The following is a 22,413-nucleotide window of genomic DNA, read 5'->3' on the forward strand; positions in this document are numbered from 1 at the left end:
AATACCTTTGGGATATCTTTTAAAAGAGAAACTTAAAAGAACTAACTGGTGTTAGCATGACTTAATCTTCATGATTTAAGGTAAAAAATAAAATTAATTTATTAAGAGTGGAAATACTGAAGGAAACTCACCTGTCCTTCAGGTATGATCCTTCTCACAAATGGGATCACATCATTTTTAAACCATGGACAAAGCATTTGCAAAGACACTGGTGTAGAGATTGAGTTGAGCAAATTTTCAAGCATTTTCACATCAAATCTGCTTTCAAAGTTTGCCTAAATCATACGGAGTGAGAAATTAAGATTTATCTGACAAATTTAAACTGACAGCCTCCCAAAAGTCTGGCAAAGACCTATTAGGAAGTCATTTCAAGGAATATCATGATTTAATGAGTGCTAAATAAGGTTTACTCTATACAAGTGATTTGAGTTGGAACCTGCAGATTCCATGAAATCTCATGGCAGTGAGTGCCAAATAATAAATTATATAGCAGAGGAACCTGCAGAGATGGAATTACAAGGAAAACTTAACTGAAGGTATTGAGTATCCCTTATCTGAAATGCTTGGGACCAGAAGTGTTTCAGATTTTGGATTTTTTCAGATTCGGAAATATTCGCAGAATACATACCAACTGAGCATCCCAAATCAAAAATCTGAAATCTGAAATGTTCCATTGAACATTTCCTTTGCGTATCATGTAAGTGCTCAAAAGGTTTTGGGTTTTGGAGCATTTCAGATTTTTCAGATTAGGAATGTTCAATCTGTAGTACAAATCCCAACAAGTAATGTTTCCATTAATGGCATCACACCAAGACACTACTTCTTGGACCTAATGTTATATGCCAACATTAGGCAAATTAAGAAGATTCAGATAAACAATTTTAATGTGCAATCCTTTACCACAATCTGAGCTAAGTAAGAATATCTTCTCTCCCAAGACGACATTAGAAAGCCCACTAATAAGTCACATAATAAAATGTTGCCTTTTGAGTTAAGATTAGGAGCTAGACTCTTACTGATGAGATAAAATAAGGTTCTATTGTATCTTCATAGTAATTCCTCTGATTTAACATCATCAGAGAACAATTTTCCCTGGGAGAAATCATATTTTTATAAAACAGTCTGAAAACATTCCATTATCCAGTCACACTTGCCACCCTGTTAGTTTCCAACATCGGTTCAATCACCTATCTCAGGAGCTATAAAGCCATTATTGAAAAAATGCAAAATGTGTTACCCGATGTCTAAGCCAAAGGTACTGTGCACAAACAAGATTTCCTTCTCTTAGCTGTAAAAAAATATCTTTAAGATCATCTTCATTATTCAGATATTCAATCCAAGAACTACCACTGAAAAGACAAAGACAGGGAAAATGTTAGTAGTTTAAAAAAAAAAATTAAGGTTATATCTTACACATTTACATGGATAAACATAATGATCATGGACAACTAGTTTGTTTTTGGATTTTTTTTTGGAGGCTGGCTGGTACAGGGATCAAACCCTGCGCCTTGGTGTTAGCACCATGCTCTAAACCAATTGAACTAACCAGCCAGCCCTTAATTTTTTTTGTTATGAAGTTAAAAAACAAAACAAAACAGTTCTAAAGATTACATCAAAAATAAGTCTTCTTCTTATCCCAAACCCATAGAACTCCTGTCATCTTCCCCAGAGGCCAAATATCTTCTTGTAAGGCCTTCTTCTGATAATCACTACGTATGCAAACAATTCTTTTTCATTTTCAATTCATTTTCATTTTCATTGAAAATGTTTTCTATAAATACTGTCTGTACTGGGCCGAACCCATCGGGAGAGTGAGGTGCTGGGAGTGCAGCGCTGGGAGTGCAGCGACGATCCCACCGCGGGTTCAGATCCTATATAGGAATGGCCGTTGCACTCACTGGCTGAGTACCGGTCACAAAAAAGACAAAAAAAAAAAAAAATACTGTCTGTACTTAAAAAAAATTAATTTTATGTCATTTTGGTGCTTGTACCAAATCAGCACATGTAAACGTCATTCTTTTTTAAGGACTACACAGTATTCTAAGGCTTTGATTTCCTATAATTTATTTATCTAGTCTTAACAAGTCCCCCACAGTTGAACATTTGGGTTATTTCAAGTCTTTTGCTATAACCAGCAATGTTGGCAATGACCAATCAGTCCTGATTAAAGCTCAGAAATAGATGCTGAGTACTCCCTTATTATGATAAAAAGACAGACAAAACCTCCAGAAGCCTGTATCATGCTTAAATGATAAAGCAAAAGTATTTTTGTTAAAGTCAGAAACAAGAGAAGGATGCCTATCACCACCATTACTTAATAATGTTCCTGAAATACCAGCCAATGAAATTGGGCAAAGAGGGCTGGCCAGTTAGCTCAGTTGATTCGCATGGTGCAGAGAACACCAAGCTCAAGGGTTTGGATCCCTATACTAGTCAGCCGCCCACCACAAAGACAGCTGGGCAAAGAAAAACAAAATCAGAGCTGATGAGGCAAAATTAGCAGTATTTATTTTTTTATTTTTATTTTTTTTTTGTCGTTTTTTCATGACCGGCACTCAGCCAGTGAGTGCACTGACGGTCAGTCCTATATAGGATCCGAACCCGCGGCGGGAGCGTCACCGCGCTCCCAGCGCAGCACTCTACCAAGTGCGCCACGGGCTCGGCCCAAAATTAGCAGTATTTAAATATAGAACTATACACCTGGAAAAAACAAGATCAACTAAAATATTACTATAAATAATAAAGGATTCCAATAAGGTAGCAGGTTAAAATTTTAAAAAATCAGTAGCTCTGTACATCATTTAGAAAATATGTTGTAGAAAAGTCCTGTTTACAACAGTAGAAAAAAATTATATATCTGTGAGTAAAATTATCAAAAACTGTACAGAATCTATACAAAGAAAACTTAGTAGATACCACTCAGAAACATAAAAAAAAAAAAAAAAAAAAAAAAAGAACAAAATCAGTAGGAAGACACATACTGTCCTAAGTAGGAAGCCTCAATACTGTAAAGATGGTGGTTCTCCCCAATTTGATTTTAGGTTCAGCACCCCCTCCTCCCCCCAAAACATTAAAAATCCCAATATAAATAGGATTTCCTTAAATGGACAAGCTGGTTGTGATTCTAAATGTCATGCAGAAAAACAACATGAGAGGACAGCCCCCAAAATTCTGAAAAGTATGGGAGGGCTACCTTCTATTTTAGGACATTTTATTACCACATTAATTAAAACAAGTTGACAGTGGTGAATGAATGAGGGGATTAGATCAACTGAATAAAATTTAAGTCCAGAGAAATTCTCAAATATATGTGTGACTTTTAGCACATGATAAATGTAATATTTCAATCAGGAGTGAAAACAAGGATTGTTTAACAACAGTGCTGGGATAGCACAATGTCCACAAGGAAAACAATAAAATTGATCCCCATCTCATTCCTTAAACCAGAATATATCCCCAGTACGACAAAGATTTAAATGTAAAAAAAATGAAACTCTATGATAAAGAAATAAGAGAAATTATTTTTAATCTTGGCATGCACAATACCTTTCCAAACAGAAATAAAAAATAAAAACAAAACTTCTGAATATTTTAGATAAAAAATACCAATAATGAAATTAAGAGAAAAACATCAAAGTAGGGGAAAATCTGAACTACTTATACAAAAAGGTTTATACAAATTAATTTTAAAAAGACCTCAAGAGAAATATGAACTAAGGATATAAATAGAAAAACAATAGGCTTTTGAATTAAAAAATAAATACTTATCTCGATCAAAATTAATGAAAATCAATGTTGTAAAATTTTTAATATTTTTTTCACATATCAGATCAGCAAAACCCCCAAATTTTATAACATAGTATTGATGAATGAGTCAGAAAATAGGCACTCTCTTACTCCATCTATTGGAACAGATACATTTGGAAGGCAAATTTATTTACTTATTTATTTTTGAATTAAAAAAATTTTTTTTGTGGCTGAACAGTACAGGGATTGAATCCTGGGCCTTGATATTTTCAGCACCAGAGGGCAAATTTAGATGCACATACCTTTTCCCTTAGCAATGCACTTCCAGAAATTGAATCCATAGCTATACTCACATGTATGCCAAGAATATCATTATTTACAAATATAAGATATACTTACCTTGAAGATAAATCTATTTATAAATTAACAATAAAGAAAAGTGAACCATTAGAAGATATTGTAAAAGTATGATTATGAGCAAAGTTGTAAAGATTCATGTCAAGAAAATGACAATAAGGATGTTCAGCTAACATTTTTGGCGAAAACAAATTTTCCATCACTCAACCCCTGCCTCCACTAAGAAACACAAATTCTTCCAAAGGAACACTATATATTTTTATGACATTCTAAACCTATATCTAAATTCAATCTAAATATTAAAAATGGGGAATATACATACCTGAATTTTTCTGGTCCAAATGCTCCATAAAAAGTAGTCAACTTTGCATGAGCCCTTAGTACCTAAAGAAAAAATAACTTGATAATCTGAATACTGTGTGTATAATATTGAAAAAAAAACACACTAAAAATTAGTTATTCCATTTCAGAAGAATTACACGCATTCTCATTTTATCCCATATTACAGTCAATGCCCATGAACATGACTGCCTTTATTTAATATAAAACAAAAAACATGAAATAATTAAAACATTACAATTTCATTCAATTATAAAAGAATATGACATTAATTGTAGGTGTCCTTCAAAATCAGTTTTCCCACTGATTTATAAACGTCATGATGGCAAAATCTAGCTGAGTTACATCAACATTTATTTTGAGCTAATAAGTTAAAAAAAAAAAAATATATATATATATGCACATGTGCAGGCAAACATGTATTTTGACACTATCAAAATCATCATCCCAGTTTACATTTGAGTGTTTAGCAGGTACCAGGTACTATGCAAAATGGTTTATAGGAATTATTTCCTTTGACCTCAAAATGACCCTATAAGGTAAATACTATTAACGTTCTCATTTTGCAGATAAGGAAACTGAGGTATTAAAATGATAACTTGCTCTTGAAGAAATACAGACCTATCTTGAATGGAAAACATTCTTTGAAGATATATTCATCCCAAATTAACCTCTAAATCTAATGTAATTACCTCTTTCAAACCATCAGAATAGATAGGAACAGTTTTATCTTCTTTCTTCAAAAGCTAAGGATGAACAATAAGAAATACCATTAAAACACCTGATATATTAGGCTTTTCATAAAGGATGGTGTTTCTGTGAATTGACAGAAAAAAATTTATCTTTAAAAAAAAAACGCAGGGACGGGGAGGGAGGTTGGGGATTAATTGGGTGGTGGACATGGGGAATAATCGCAATTTGTGGTAATGGGCATGCTGTATCGATCCGGTCATCACATCTTGAGCACAGGTGGTGACAGTCGGCTTTGTACCTCATGAATATACGTGAGCAATAAACATAAATAAATAAATTGCATTTAAGTCTGAAATGAACAGTAAACAATAAAGATATGACATATTTTTTTAAATTAATGCATTTTATGAAAACAGCCCATAACATTTTGCCCATGTTATACCTTGATCTTAAGGAATATAACTAGCAATGATATTTATAGGTCACTGAAGGGAACAATCAACCACAAAAATGGCATTATTTGTAATAGCAAAAAATGCACATTAACAAAGGTCTACAACAGAAAAAGAATCCATTTCTTTTATATAAGACAAATTAACATGTATAAATATTATAAAAACTTACCCTCCATCTCAAACTCATTAGGATGGCTACTATCAGAAAGAAGAAAATAAGTGTTGGCAAGGATGTGAAGAAATTAGAACCCTATGCACTGTTGGTGGGAATGCAGAATGATACAGCCACTGTGGAAAACAATATGGTGATTCCTCAAAAAATTAAAAATAGAATTACCATATTATCCAGCAATTCTACTTCTGGGTATATAACCAAAAGAACTGAAGGTAGGGTCTTAAAGAGATGTTTGTACACCCACGTTCATAGCAACATTATTTACAGCAGCATTATTCACAGTAGCAAAAATGTGGAAGCAACCCAAGTGTTCACCAGTGAATAAACGGATAAACAAAATGTGGTATATACCTACAATGGAATACTACTCAGCCTTAAAAAGGAAGGAAATTCTGTCATTTACAACAACATGGATGAACCTGGAGGACATCATGCTAAGTGAAATATGCTAGTCACAAAAACCAAATGCTGGATGATTCCACTTAATATGAGATACTTAGAGTAGCCAGGGTCATAGACAGACAGTAGGATGGTGGTTGCCAGGGGCTGGGGGATGGGAAAGTGGGGATTTATTGTTTAATGGGTACATAGATCCAGTTTTACAAGATGAAAAGAGTTCTTGAGATGGATGGTGGTGGTGGTGTATAACATTATAAATGTATTTAATACCAGTGAACATAAAAATGGTTATAATGGTAAATTTTATATGTATATTTTAACACATTTAAAATAATTGGAAAAAAAAAGTGGAAACAACCAAAATGTCCATCAGCTGATAAACAGAGAAACAAAATGTGGTATATCCATACAATGGAATATTGTTTGGCAATAAAAAGAAATGTAGCACTGACACAAGCTACAACACAGATGAACCTCAAAAACATGATGCTAAGTGAAAGAAGCAGACACAAAGGACACATATTGTATGATTCTATTTATTTGAAATGTCCAGAATAGGCAAATCTATAGAGACAGGAAGTAGATTAGTGGTTGCCTGGAGGTGGAGGTTTGGGGGAAAATGGGAAGTGACTGTTAATGGGTATGGGGTTTCTTTCTGGGGCTATGAAAAAGTTCTAAAATTGATTTTGGGTTGCACAATTCAGTGAATACACTAAAAACCACTGAACTGTATACTGTAAATGGTTAATTATCTCCATAAAGCTGTTATTATTATTATTTTTAATAATTTATTTTATTTATTGAATCAAAATCGATTATACATATTTTGGGGGTTGAACATTGAGATATGTTGATCAAATCAGTATTACTAGCATATATATTGTTACAAATTGTAATTATTTTTTATGCCCCTTGTCCAACCTTTCCTCTCTCCCATTCCCTTCCCCTCCCCCCTCTAACTGCCCTAAATTTCTTCTCTCCTTCTGAAAGAATAATGGTTACTCTGTTAACTTGTTGCCCAAATGATCTGTCCAATGCTGAGAGATGTGATCAGGTCCCCCAATATTATCATAGAGCATATGCTTCTTCTGTCACTCTGAAATGGGTTTTGTGGAAAGAGACATCCTCTTCTTTGTCTCTGCTGGTGACTCTTCTTGTGTGAATGCACTCTAGTGGTTGGTGGACCATCTGCGTGGTGGCTGTGGTGTCTAGCAACTTTTGCAGAAGGCATGGTTATTGTGGTGGCTGTGGTGGACTACCCACGTGAGTGTGCTGTTTTTGGCATGCTCCTTGGCACTGGCGATATGCCTGGTTGTGGGGTGTGTTTGGTCCCCTTCTCCATGCCTCTGGTCCCTGGGCAGAGCCCAAGGCACTGGTGCCATGTGCCTGGTTGTGGGAGAGGGGTCCAGTTCCCTTCTCCATGTCCCGGGTCCCCAGGTGGGCCCCGAGGTACAGGCTCAGCATGCCTGGTTGTGGGGGAGAGGTCCATTCCCCTTCTCCTTGCCTTGGATCCCCAGGCAGGCCCCAAGGTGCTGGTGTGGTGTGTCTGGTTGTAGGAGGATGGTCTGGTCCCCTTCTCCATACCCCGGGACCGTGGGTGGGCTCCGAGGTGCTGGCATGTTGTGCCTGGTTGTGGGAGAGAGGTCCGGTCCCCATTACCATGCCCCGGGTCCCTGGGTGAGCTCCGAGATGCTGGCATGTTGTGCCTGGTTGTGGGAGGGTAGTCCGGTCCCCTTCTCCATGCCCTGGGTCCTTGGGCGAGGCCCAAGGTGCTGGCATAGTGTGTCTGGTTGTAGGAGAGAGGTCCAGTCCCCTTCTCCATGCCTCAGGTCCCCGGGCAGGCCCTGAGGCACTGGTCCAGTGTGCCTGGTTGTGGGAGAGAGTTCCAGTCCCCAACTCCATACCCCAGGTCTCTGGGTGGGCCCCGAGGCACTGGCTCAGTGTGCCTGGTTGTGGGAGAGAGGTCCAGTCCCCTTCTCCATGCCTCGGGTCCCCAGGTGGGCTCCAAGGTGCTGGCATGTTGTGCCTGGTTGTGGGAGGGTAGAGTGTATATATATATATATATATATATATATATATATATATATATATATTTTTTTTTTTGTATTTTTCGTGACCGGTGCTCGCACCGGCCATTCCTATATGGGATCCGAACCCACGGCGGGAGCGTTGCCGTGCTCCCAGCGCCGCACTCTCCCTAGTGCGCCACGGGCTCGGCCCGAGTATATTTTTTTTAATGGCACACTTAGAAAAGAAAAATGGAGGGAAAAAATATATATGAGGTGGTAGAAATATGATTAAGGCAAATTCTTCCTAAAAACAAACAAACAAACAAACCCAGCTTACCCTGATTTTGGCGTAACTGAGCATTTCCTGGGTGGTTTCATAGGTTATCCACTGAGCCTTCAAGCAGTAATTCACCACAAATTCATCATCCTGTTTCACAAATGCCAGACATAGTAAATCAACCTAACATTGATCAACACATCAATCTGAATACTCTACTGCATGACAGGGAAAACATACCTGGATTTTATGTAGATTCTCTTTAGCTTCATCTACAAGTTTTTGCCATTCAGTCTGTTCACTGGTGTCCCCAGAACTCAGAGCTAGTTTCTCTAATATATCATTTGACTTGACCTTGTAAACAAGCTGTAATATAAACATGCCACATCAAGTGACTTGAAGTATGATAATCCCTGAGGATGACTTCTTAGTCTCACAGCAAGCTGTGAGAGATAAACTCTTGTGAAAAAAAGATGAACCCTCAGGTGGTCTAGGAATAAGGTTTAAAGAAGGTTCACGCTTAGGTGTCTGAAAGGTAACCCAGATTACTAGGAGTTATGGAAACCAGTTCCATTAAGCACTTACTAAATGTGTCAAGCAGTGTACAAGAGTTTTATATGAGCTAAGATAAAGAAGCAATCTAAGTGTCCATCATGGATGAATAGAATAAAGAAAATGTGGTGTACACATACACAATGGAATACTATCCAGCCTTAAAAAAATAGGAAATTCTGTCATTTGCAACAACACGGATGAACCTGGAGGATATTATGCTAAGTGAAATAAGCCAGATACAGAAAAACAAATACTGTATGATCTCCCTTATATATAGAATCTGAAAAAGTCAAACTAATAGAAGTAGAGAGTAGAGAGTAGGTTAAAAGAGGCTGGCTTGGGAAATAAGATGATGTTGTTCAAGGGTACAAAGTTTCAGCTAGATAGAAGGAGTAAGTTTTATAAAGTTATTGAACAGTATGTGACTGTAGTTAATAATAATGTATCGTACATTTCAAAATTACTAAAAGAGTAGATCTTAAATGTTCTCACCACAAAAAATTAATATGTGAGGTAATAAATATGTTAATTAGCTTGATTTCATCATTTTACAATGTAAACATATACCAAACATCACATTGTACCCCATGAATATATATAATTATTATTTGTCAATTTTAAAAAAGGTGCTTTATGTGAATTGTCTCATTTGACTCTCATCTAAGAAATAAACATTTAACCCTCATCATAACCCTTTGGGGTTAAGTACTAATATCCACATTTTACAGAAAAGGAAACTGGGACTCAAGAGGGTTATCTGTCTGAATTATGCAGTCCAAAAGTGATTGAGCAAGTTTTGAAGACAACCACACAATTATGTTCCAGTTTTCTAAGTCTATCAAAGGTGCCTTAGCGGCTAGAGTTAGAAATTCCCAAAATTTCAAATTTCAGGTTCCTTTTCCTATGGACAGAATACCAATTTTTTTTTTTTTTTGGTCGTTTTTTCGTGACCGGCACTCAGCCAGTGAGTGCACTGGTCATTCTTATATAGGATCCGAACCCGCGGCGGGAGCGTCGCCGCACTCCCAGCACAGCACTCTACCGAGTGCGCCACCGGCTCGGCCCCAGAATACCAATTTTGACTTGGGCTCTCTGGTTCTGAAAGTTAAAATGATAACAAGAGTAGCTTCTCTCCTTCTGTTTCTCCACTCCCCTCATTTCCTTCCCGGGTTTTCTGGTTTTTTAATCCATTCACTGTTTCTAAAATTAGTTATGAAATCTTTCAGATGTTCAAAGAGGTAAGAATATAACAAATACTCATGTACTCATCACTCTTAACTTAAAAAATAAAGCATATCAACAACATAGTTTCAGATCCCTCTGTCTTCTTCCCCAATACATCATCCTCCTTCCTCCAACCAGAAGTAACCATTGTTCTGGTTTTGGTACTTATTATTCCATTTATTTCCTTACCCCTTTACTCATATACATTCCTAAATGATACAAAGAACTATTCCATGTTTTAAAACACTATATTTTTAGAACAAACAACACATAGATATCTACCACCCACTTAGGAAATATTAATTCTTTAATCAACTACAATCAGGCTTTCTCTTTTATTACTTCCCAGGAAATGGACTTTTAAAGGGATTCAATAACCTTCTAATTGCCAAATCACCAGACATCTTTCAGCTTTTGTATTCTCTGTAGTATTTGAAACTACTGATCACTCCCCACTAAACTTACGAGTTTCTCCTTCCTTGGCTTCTGTTCTACATTCTATGGTTTTCCTCCTTTATTTTTTCCTAAATATGTGTACAGCCCTTCGTCCTCTACCCCCATATGCTGGTGCTCCCTGGATCTCATCCTCAGATCTCCTTCTACTTTACACATTCTTCCAGTGTGGTCTGAGCCATTCCTCTAGTTTACTGACTTCTGAAGTCAGCTCAGGCAGGTCACTCCCCAACTTCCTACCAGACATCCCTGTTTTACCAGATCCCTCAAATCCAATTTTTATAAAGCGGAACTTTTCATCCTTTACTCCAATCTGCTCTTCCACACGTATTCCTCATTTTAGGTTATGCCATAACCATCCAATGTGCACAATGAGCCAGAGTCCTACTGGTCAACTGGAAGTCATCTGTCCCTCCCACCATTTGGTCACTAAGTCCCACTGATTCTGCCACCTTCTACCTCTCTCATCAGCCTCTCCTATAGCTCCATTTCACTGCATGGGCTCATGTCTCCTAGAGAAACTGCTTCGTCTTCCAATTGATATTTGCATCTCTTGGTTTGTCCTTTTCTAAACAATTCTCCATCTTTCCAAAATGACTACCTAATCACTCTCCTGCTTAAAATCTTCAGCAGCTCCCGTCACCTGCAGAATCAAACCTCAACCCTTTGCAATGCACACAAGGCTCTCAAGGCTCAGCCTCCTCCTTCTGTATCAGCATCTCCTCTTGCTCTGTTGCCCATATCATCTGCACTCTAGTCCTACCTAACTACTAGGCATTCCTAAAAGTGTCATAAGCCTCCCTCACTCTATTCATATTGTTCTTATACCTAGAATTCTCTTCTCCCTGGACAATCTGGAACACCTTCAAGATCTGACATAAAAATTACCTCCTCAATGACGCATTTCTGCCCCACTGTGGGTCACTATCTCCTTTGAATCCCTACTTTACTTTGGTCATATCTTCATTATAGGCCTGCTCATACCAAATTTCTTTTATGTTTTATGTGTCTTCTCCTCAGCCTCTTTTTTTTTTGTGGCTGGCTGGTACAGGGATCTGAACCCTTGACCTTGGTGTTACAATACTGTACTCTAACCAACTGAGCTAACCAGCCAGTCTCCTCATCCTCTAGTACACCAAAAAATGCTTGTTCAATGAGCAAATGAATATAGGAATGATTACCTCAACATCTAGTCCAAACTGAATGGCAAAGCTCTCTGCTTCAGCAAATCTGTGTTTGTGAAGTAACCGACTCAATCTGATAAATTGGAAAAGAAATTCCATTGAATGTTTATTAATCAGGGAATTTAAGTTATTCATTAAGGGGTAAGGTATAAAAGAAAATGAGAAATTACCTGTTTTCTGGTAAAGCTTCTGTAAGACATCTGAGTACTAAAATGGACACTGGGTCTTCAGACAGTCTGAAAAAAGTTTTCACTATAAATGGACTTGTCATTTAATATTAATAAAGAAATTTTAACTTAGCTGTTATTTAACAACTTATCTGATAAAACAAAACATGACCTACCTTGGATCATTTTTGCAAATTCCTTCCAGAAGGTATATAGTATCCTACAACAATAACAAAAACATGATTAAAATCCAAATATAAAAGCAATGCATTTTATAATTACTAGAGTAACAACTGATTTGGGCAAAAATTACCCATCAATGGATTTTAAAAGCACTGGGGGAAAAACTGCTGGGGAAAGGATATTACCACAGTCTCAAAATAACACAACATAGACTGCTTACTAATTATAAAGGGGAAAATGTATCTTTACAAATGGAGAAATCTGACGGAACTGCCTTAATGAATAGATCAAACTTAACACCACCAATATCAGGATAAATGAATACCATGAGGCCCTTCACGTGATATAGTTAGGAAATAGAATTATCTATGCACTATTTGTGCCAAAAAGCTTAATATGAATCTAATCATAATAAAATAAGCAGACAAATCCAAATAGAGGGACATTCTACAAAACCACAGGCTGGGACTCTTCCAAAATGTCAATGTTGAACCAGCTAGCTGCCAAAAAAAAAAAAAAAAAGCCAATGTCTTAAAAGACAGAAAAGACTGGGAACTATTCTAGATTAGACTACAACATGATCACAACAACTAAATTCAATAAGTGATCTTCGGTTATATCCTGGATAAGGAAAAATATAGCTTTAAATTAATCGGCACAATTAGTAAAATCTGAATTTGGGAAGTATATTTCATAATAGTATTATATGAATTTTCTGAGTATGGTAATTATATTGTAGAAGAATGCCCTTATTCTTAGTCAATACCTGCTGAAGCACTTAGGGGTGACAGGTCATGATGTCTGCAAGTCATTCACAAATTGTTTGAAAAAATATAGCATGATGCCTATGCACGTGTGCATGCGTGTGTGCACAAAAAGAGATGACACAAATGTGCTTAATTTTTTTTTAATAGATCACAATTAAAAAATAAATAAGGGCTGGCCAGTTAGCTCACTTGGTTAGAGCACGGTGCTGATAACACCAAGGTCAACGGTTCAGATCCCAATACTGGCCAGTCACTAAATAAACAAACAAACAAACAAATAAATAAAAGCAATCCACCCCTCAAATTAATTACCATCTATATTTCCTGTTGAGATACAAGAAAGTTGAGCAGATGACTGATATTTTATTTGATTAATATGCTTTTCTTACTTTTTTTTTTAATATGAAGACTGACCTTGGGCAAGTAAATGTATTTGAGGACTTCTGTTAATTGTAAATATAGTTATAAACCTGAGATCTCTCCAGGTATTCCACTAGGTTCCACTCATGTTTAGCTTAGTTATTCTTAAATTTTTAAATTTTAAAATATGCATAAACTTACCGTGCTAATTCCTGTTTGGACCAGAGAAGAAACACTAGATACTTCCAAAGAATATAGTATTTCCATTGTAGGTAATGAATAAACCATGAGGTTTTTCATCTAAGAAAAATAGTAAAGCAATTAACTTAGTGGGTCACTATAAACATACAAGCACAAAACAACACTTCACAATCAAGAGCACAGATTAAAACCCTCAGTACAAAGCTAAATGCAAAAAACTAAGTTATAATTAAGTTTATTACTGTCATTTAAATGTTACATATAAAATTATGTTATATCTCACCTTCCAAATCTGTTGAAGAAAAATCCATACACCTGAAGTCCATTCTACAATTTGTATTTAAGGTGAATGTAATTCCTCAGTGCCAGAACTACATGAGTCACTCTAATAAACTTTCTTATGAACATTTTTGATTCCTGAAATGCTCCATTTAAAATGTGGAATTGAGATTTATATCCACTTTTTTTAAATGGAGAAAAAAGAATTCTGCAGGATTATTTCTGATTTGTCAAAGGTCTGGGTGAACTGAAAGCTAATACGCTAATATGCTAAGAGCACATCTTAACATTTACTTTTGTATTAGTTAATGCTATTGCTAACACATAACATGGACAAGCATGAAATAAAAATTTCCAATACCTTCTTATTAGTTGTAGTTGTCAGCGCTATTAATTTGAGGTTTGTAATCCCTTGCCTAAAAGAGAAGAGAAGCTTTAAGTAAATCAAAATAAGTTTTGCCAATTGCTAGATATAAGCTACGTTAAAGTGATATTTTTTTCATAAATGTTTAAATGGATTTACATAGAAGATATCAGATTCTATTTCTGAATGTTTATGGCCCAGACTGACATTTTATTTCTAACACAATCACTTGGAGGTTCATATTGCCTATATGTCCCCAGTGAATTTGGCAAACAATGAATTGGTCCTTATACTGTCAGATGGTTTCACAGGGTTTAAAACACAAAACATAATAAGTGATCTGCACAAAACCAGCCAAGAAACCTGGTGCTAACGGAAGGGATACTACTGCTAGTCATAGTCACAACATACCATGTGACTGACGAAGGAGAATCTGCTTCTGTTGTAAGAAGAAACTCTTCTATATGAAGAGAGGGCCAGTTCCATATGGGAGTTAGAGCGTAAACATCCCATAAACTCAGCACGTTCTGCAAATGACACATTTCATTTATGCATCTTCTTAATGACTAAAAATTTACATTTCAGGGTATACAGTAGTTCCCCTTATCTGAGGTTTCACTTTCTATGGTTTCAGTCACCAGCGGTCAACCATGGTCCAAAAATATTAGATGAAAAATTCCCAGAAAAAACAATTCATAAGTTTTAAATTGTGCATCACGCTGGTAACATGATGAAATCTTGCACAGTCCCAATGTGAATCATCCCTTTGTCCAGCATATCCACGATGTTTGTAGACACTACCCACTCATTAGTCACTTAGTAGCAGTCTAGGTTACCAGACTGACTGAACTGCAGTATCACAATGCTTATATTCAAGTAACCCTTATTCTATTCAATAATGGCCTCAAAGTACATGAGTAGTAATGCTGGCATATTGTCATAATTGTCCTATTTTATTATTAGTTATTGTTGGTAATCTCTTACTGTGCCTAATCAATAAGTTAAACTTTATTATAGGCATGCATGTATAGGAAAAAAACAGCATATATAGGCTTTCAGGCATCTGAAAAAGCTATCTGAGCTTTCAGGCATCCACCGAGGGTCTTGGAGCAAATCCTCTGTGGATAAGGAAGGACCATTGTATTTTTTGATACGTATACTGAAATAAAGCACAGTATACAAAATAGTCATCCCCCTCACTTCCCTCCACTCCCGGGCTGAAGTCCTTGTCTTTGTAAATTTGACATTTTTGTTGTTAAACATAATATCAAGTGAAAACACTGAAGGAGAAATGTCAGAAACATACATTGGTATCCAGAACAAAAAGTAGATTGTCTATAAGCTGGAACTTCTTTGCACCTACAAAAGAGAAAGCAAGATGTCTAAGAATTTTATTTCATTGTTTTTTTTTTTTTTTTTTTTAAAGATGACCAGTAAGGGGATCTTAACCCTTGACTTGGTGTTGTCAGCACCATGCTCAGCCAGTGAGCAAACTGGCCATCCCTATATAGGATCCGAACCCGTGGCTTTGGTGTTACCAGCACCACACTCTCCCGAGTGAGCCACGGGCCGGCCCTATTTCATTGTTACATATAGCCATATTTAAATAGTTAACTAATAAGGTAAGGCAGAACTATATTTAAATTAAAAGTTCCCATTTTCGGCCCATGGCTCACTCGGGAGAGTGTGGTGCTGACAACACCAAGTCAAGGGTTAAGATTCCTCCCTTACCGATCATCTTTAAAAAATTAAAGCAAGTTCCCATTTTCATTTATTCCTGTTTCTATTTTTTGTTAGGTAACAACTAAAACGTAAAACCACCCAAACTGAAAAGTAACAACTGCAATATCACAAAAACAAACAAGTATGTGGACAATTACCAAACTAATCTGGCTTATTTCAAAGAGTGGAATGGTAAAATGGCCTATATGCCAGGTTTAGTATATTGACATGAAAATTAAAACTCACTATGAATTACCAAAAGTAGTTTCATTAACTTATTTTACCTTTAATAATCTCTGTATCAATAAGGTTCTTAACTGTCATTCCATTCTTGAAAGAATCTGGTTCCCATTTTGAGAACGCACAATTTCCTGTTCCCTAGAAAAGAGAAAAATAGTACATCATTGCAAATTGGCTTTTAGACTTGAACCTTCCTCAAAGCAGAAACGTGTAAGTTGTACACATTACTAATTTCAAAATATATTTACATATTCACGCCCAACTAGCTTTTATCTCCTAGTTCCTTTCTTTTTATTATTTTTTAATTTATTAGCATATTCATTGTTACAAGTCATACTTATTCTTTATAACCCTTATCCAATCTTTCCCCTCCCCTTCCCCTTCTCTCCTTCTCTCAGTTCCGTTCTTAGTTTCAGAAGAGAGTAGAAAGAATAGTGAACTGTTGATATTCATTGTTATCACATGAATATTTAATAACAAGTAGGCACATTCGGGCAACTTGTCCTAAAGACATAGAGTAAACTATAAATCCTCTTACAGTATTATGATATAAATACAGTCCTTAATTGTTAAGATTTTTCATTAAAATAACCACAAATACTTGGGAAAAAGTTATAAATATTAATTTAAAATTGTTTGAAATGCTGGTGAAATATTAAGTAGATATTTTAAATGTGGAGACATGAATGCTTCTTAATATAGAATAAAAATTTGGAAAGTAAAAAGTGTTGTAAATGCTGTAATTATATTGAACTTCTGCCTTCTCCTTGAATATGTGAGATGTTTTTTTCCCCCAAATTCAAAGAAATTACGACCAGAGTTACTGGAAGTGACATATAAGTAATAAAATGTATTTTCCATATAACACAAGACATTATACAGTAAGGTATACGTTTTGAGTTGTCTTTCCAATGCTGGAGTGTGAATTGTGCTTTTCTATGTACATTCTTGCCCAGTTTCCCATTTTCCTAATAACATATACCTGCAAGTAGCTTAGCTAACCAAGCATAAGAATAATACAGAATCACGTATGAGGTAGGGATTAAATTAAAAAACTTTCTACTCTTTAGGATCATTCTCTAATATAGAGGTTCTTTTTTTTTTAGGCAGCTGGCTGTTATGGGGATCTGAACCCTTGACCTTTGGTATTATCAGCACCACACTCTAACCAAGTGACCTAATAGATGTTTAAGATTCGAGGGATCTATGAACCTGAATGGGAAAAAATTTTACATCTTTATTTTTACTAATCTCTACCTGAAATTTGGTATGTCTTTTACTTATGAATGTAAGCAAAAAAAAAAAAAAAAAAAAAAGTAGAATCAGCAGTACCTGTGACTTTGTCACCAATTGTAATTGTACCTCTGCTAGACATACCATATGGGACCACTATAATTTTAAAGTAGTGGTGTATAAACAATATTCCAAAATAACCACAATAATGTAATTTTTTAAAATCTGTGATTTCTATCTAGTGAAAAAGTCACAGGTACTGCTGTGACTGTGGAATTTTTTTATTTTGTGTTTTGCTGTTTTTGCTTACTCTGATAGTTGAAAGAAATGCTAATTTTCAGGTAGAGACTAGTGAAAATAATGATGCAGTATTTTTTACAAGATAGAAATTTAAGGTTTACTTATTGAGTCAAAATTATGACCTTAATTTCATAATTTTCCTACTTCTGTTACATGTTACGAATTAGTTATTTAACCAAAATGATAATGTTTTAGTTAAGAAACACTTCAGGCAACAAAACCCAATAATTTAAAAAAATAATTACCCCAATTATCACAGGGGTTTCACTTGCTAAATCTCCAGCTACAAGATTGAGACAACCAAGAGTATGATAGTTTTCTGTAGAAATAAAACTGGACTTGATTTGTCCTTGTAACTGCAAAATTAAAAAGAAAAGAATGTTAAAAACACATATATATTTAAGCTCCACAAAAATCAATTTAAGTCAATCAGTTATAAATGTATTTTTTAATAGAAATGTTACTAAAATGTTATAATTCCTAAAATATCAATCAGTAGTACACAGAAAGACTCCTACATTTACATTAAATTTAAGATTAAAGAGGGTAATATGGTTTTGTTTTCTTACCTTTTTTGCTCTATTGAAGTCTACATTCTCAATCGCTGCATTAAAAAAGAAAGCAAGCTAAATTTATAGTTTTAATCTATAAAATAATACAAATACCTCTTTTATGTCAAGGTGAAATTAAATATAATATAGTTCAAAAAATACTGGTCAGCGGGCCGAGCCCGTGGCACACTTGGTAGAGTGCTGCGCTGGCAGTGCGGCGACGCTCCCGCCGCGGGTTCGGATCCTATATAGGACTGACCGGTGCACTCACTGGCTGAGTGCCGGTCACGAAAAAACGACAAAAAAAAAAAAAAAAAAAAATACTGGTCAGAATTAACAAGGCAGTGCTGACTTTTCAGTTTTGCCCTTGACCAATGATATAAAGTATGATTACATGTTGTATTCAGGACACCAGCCAGGCTGCCTACAGTCCCTATAGAGACTCTCTGTACCTCCCCTTACCACGTTTCTTCCTCCTAAGAAGATCTTCTCTCTGTTCCAACTCTCCTACTCCCGTTCGAGCTCTGAAGTCTTACCTGTGAAGTTTTCATCCCCTCTCACTCTGTTTTTGGAATACGTCTCTTACTTGTCTTGATCCTTCATTAAACTATGGAAAACTATGCATCTTAAATCTTGTTAGATACCCAGGATCTAGCACAGGCCTGGGACACAAAGATGTTTTAAAAATGTTTCTTAGGCACATGCCCCTACCAATTCCTTAAACAATCTTACCTGGATCAAGACATATTATAGATTATTGCTCTGCACTATTAACACTTATACAGTCATTTCCATTTCTAGGTTCATTCACTCTTTCAAAAAGCATTTATTACTGTGCTAGTGTTATGTCCTGTCTCCACGACTAAGCTATAAACTCCCTGAAAGCCATACCTAAATTATATTTCTTCAGATTATATTGCTGCCCTAACAAAGGAGAATAAGTATACACCAAATACTTGATAGCATACTCAGCATCATAGAATGCAATTAAACTAAAGTAATATTCTTAGAGAATATTTTTAAATTTACCCAGAAAACTAATAAATATTGCTGCAAATCAATATGAAAAGAATGCACTACTTACCTTCTTGAATTTTAGCAAGCTGAAGGTTTGTAATACAAAAAAATCCATTGTTTGTAAGAAGCAGCATATAATAGGTACCTATTAAAATAAAGTAAAAGTCAGTTTCTCTAAAAGGCACACAGACATAAAATTTAAACCTGTACCTGGAACTACCTTAAAAATTTTTTCAACTTGTTCATTTAAATTCTAATCATCAAATAATATAGGAATAATAATAAATAACACAGATAATGCTTATATATAAAGAAGTAGTAAGTTATTTGCAAAAACAGTGTTAACTTCTTTGAAAGTTTTATTAAAAAAAAGAAAAAAAGAAAAACTTTACATACTAGGAAAAAAACTCACATATATCAAAATAAATTAAGGTACACTTAATATTTGCTGACATCAAAATATGATATGTTAAAACCCACAAAAACATTTTAAAATAAGATAATGTCTTCTTGGTAATCTATAGAACTCTCAAAAATGTAAAAATGGATTTAGAATATTTAAACCTCTGAAAAGAGCTAAAATAAAAATAATTCTTAAAATAACATTAATTATTTTAATTATTATTAAAAATTTAATAGAATAATTTTAATAGAAATAATAATAGAATAAATTTAACACTTTAGAGGTAGCATAACAATGAATTTATATAATTTACTAACCATAAATTTGAATTTTTAATTGGGTATTATTCAGAAGCCATTCCAAAAAAAGAGAAAACTTACCTTCATTTGAACCATCTTTCTCAATTACAAGGTTCCGGTAAGTACACTGATTTTCATCATTAGCTCTCTGAACAAAAGCCTAATTACAAATTAATTTCAAATGATAAGATTAAACCAAGAAAAACACAATCAAGAATTATATTCTTTAAACCGTAGAGTTATCAATTATCATTAGCAATAACTCCACCTATGTTCCAAATATTTTAGTTTTAAAATGGAAAACTATTTTGGACAAGAATACTTCAAAGCTTAATTTTTTAATTTTGTATCTGCTTATTGTTTCTGAGGTACAATTCTTAAATTTAATGAAAAGAAACATTCTTTTAATTTAAAGCACAAATTACATAGTGGTTTGCTAGAATTTTCGTTGTCTAAGAGATTATTTAGAATTTAGATAAAGAAAATAAAAAATATAACAAGATCTTACATTAGTGAGTAATGTTTGCTTTGATGTCACATGAATAAGATGAAAGTTGCCACTTCTCTCCCCAACCAAAAGAAACTTTCCTTCTTGACATAAGCCAACTACATCCACTTCAGTATCTGAAAATTTCAAATCATTGTTATAAAGCTTCCTTCAAAAATGCTTTTCAATACCAAAAAAATGCAAATTTGTCATTAGAAAGTCAACTATGTAAGCTGCTTCTAAATATTTCAAAAAAGTTGTGATATTAAAAAGAATGCTACTTGGAGAAGGGGACTGGACTCCCCTCCCACAACCAGGCACACTAAGCCAGCGCCTCGGGCCCATGTGGGGTTCCGGGGCATGGAGAAAGGGACCAGACCCCTCTCCCACAACCAGGCACACCACGCTACCAATCGGGCCCACCCAGGGACCTGAGGCATGGAGAAGGGGACTGGACCCTCCTTCCACAACCAGGCATGCCACAGCAGCACCTCAGGGCCTGCCCCGGCACCCAAGACATGGAGAAGGGGACCAGACCCCCCACCAACCAGGCACACGACGCCAGCACCTCAGGGCCTGCCCAGGGTGCTGGGGCATGGAGAAGTGGACCGGACCCCCTTTCCTCAACCAAGCCCATTGAGCCAGCACCCTGGGCCCGTCCAGTGACCTGAGGCATGGAGAAGGGGACCATACCCCCCTCCCACATCCAGGCACACAGTACCAGCACCTCAGGGCTCATCCAGGGACCAGAGGCATAGAGAAGGGAACCAGACACACCCCACAACCAGGCACACTGCCAGCACCAAGGAGCATGCCAAAAACATAACCTCCACGTGGGTGGTCCACCACAGCCACTGCAATAACCATGGCTGCTGCGAAAGTGGCTAGACACCACAACCACCACGCAGATGGTCCGCCAAACGCTGGAGTGCATTGACACAAGGAGAGTCACCAGCAGAGATAAAGAAAAGAAGAGGATGTATCTCTCCACAAAGCCCATTTCAGAGTGACAGAAGAAGCATCTGCTCTACAATAATATTAGGGGACCTGATCATACCTCTCAGCATTGGACAGATCATCTAGGCAACAGATTAACAGAGCAACCATTATTCTTTCAGAAGGAAGAGAAGAAATCTAGGGTAATTAGAGGGGGGAGGTGGGAGGCAGAGGGGGAAGGGGAAGGGGAGAGATTGGACAAGGGGCATAAATAATAATTATGATTTGTAACAATATATATGCTAGTAATATTGATTTGATCAACATATCTCAATGTTCAACCCCCAAAATATGTACAATCGATTTTGATTCAATAAATAAAATTAAAAAAAAATTTTTTTAATGTCTTTTTGTGACCGGTAAGGGGATTGCAACCCTTGGCTTGGTGTCGCCCGCACCACGCTCAGCCAGTGAGCGCACAGGCCATTCCTATATAGGATCCAAACCTGTGGCGGGAGCGCCACTGTGCTCCCAAGCGCTGCACTCTCCCAAGTGCACCATGGGGCCGGCCCAAATAAAATAAATTAAAAAAAAAAATGCTACTAACTTTTACTCAGTCAATAAATATTGAGCACTTAATATACGCTAAGCATTATTCTAGGCCTTTTGCATATATTTAAGAACAACAATAAATGATTCCCATTGTTATGGAGCTCAAATTCTAAGGCAGAAATAGATAATAAATAATTAGTATAATAAACAAATTGTAAGACAAGTAAGAAGGTTTTTTTGGAATAAAGAAAAACTAGAACAGGATAAGAGCTTAGGAGAACCATGCATTTTGCAGTAGTAGTAATTAGAGAGCTCAGGGAAGAATAGAAGGAGGTTAGGAAATTAGCCAAATGGGTAAGGAGGAAGAACATTCTAGACAGTGGGCACAGCTTGAGCAAGGATCAAGTGGGAGTATACACCAAGGTGACTGAAATGGAAGCAGAGAGGGGAAAAGGAAGAGAGAAAAGCAATAGTGTGTAACTGGC

General features: G+C 36.0%; 1 protein-coding gene across 1 annotated transcript in view; it reads right to left on the bottom strand.

The window, feature by feature from the left end:
• Window positions 1-22,413, bottom strand: part of KNTC1 (kinetochore associated 1) — a 75,921-nt gene that overhangs the window by 45,965 nt on the left and 7,543 nt on the right. Inside the window, exons 4-22 of the mRNA XM_063086016.1 lie at window positions 20,462-20,577; window positions 20,035-20,113; window positions 19,319-19,396; window positions 18,253-18,287; window positions 17,929-18,039; window positions 16,195-16,288; window positions 15,495-15,547; window positions 14,600-14,715; window positions 14,186-14,240; window positions 13,546-13,644; window positions 12,211-12,254; window positions 12,038-12,103; window positions 11,865-11,940; window positions 8,692-8,817; window positions 8,512-8,601; window positions 5,136-5,189; window positions 4,427-4,488; window positions 1,238-1,349; window positions 132-275 (exon numbers count right to left, since the gene is read on the bottom strand). Coding sequence (XP_062942086.1) covers window positions 132-275; window positions 1,238-1,349; window positions 4,427-4,488; window positions 5,136-5,189; window positions 8,512-8,601; window positions 8,692-8,817; window positions 11,865-11,940; window positions 12,038-12,103; window positions 12,211-12,254; window positions 13,546-13,644; window positions 14,186-14,240; window positions 14,600-14,715; window positions 15,495-15,547; window positions 16,195-16,288; window positions 17,929-18,039; window positions 18,253-18,287; window positions 19,319-19,396; window positions 20,035-20,113; window positions 20,462-20,577 — 1,610 coding nt within the window. The remainder of the gene's footprint in view (window positions 1-131; window positions 276-1,237; window positions 1,350-4,426; window positions 4,489-5,135; window positions 5,190-8,511; window positions 8,602-8,691; window positions 8,818-11,864; window positions 11,941-12,037; window positions 12,104-12,210; window positions 12,255-13,545; window positions 13,645-14,185; window positions 14,241-14,599; window positions 14,716-15,494; window positions 15,548-16,194; window positions 16,289-17,928; window positions 18,040-18,252; window positions 18,288-19,318; window positions 19,397-20,034; window positions 20,114-20,461; window positions 20,578-22,413) is intronic.

This window comes from Cynocephalus volans, chromosome 2 (assembly GCF_027409185.1).
Source record: "Cynocephalus volans isolate mCynVol1 chromosome 2, mCynVol1.pri, whole genome shotgun sequence".
Lineage (NCBI taxonomy): Eukaryota > Metazoa > Chordata > Mammalia > Dermoptera > Cynocephalidae > Cynocephalus > Cynocephalus volans.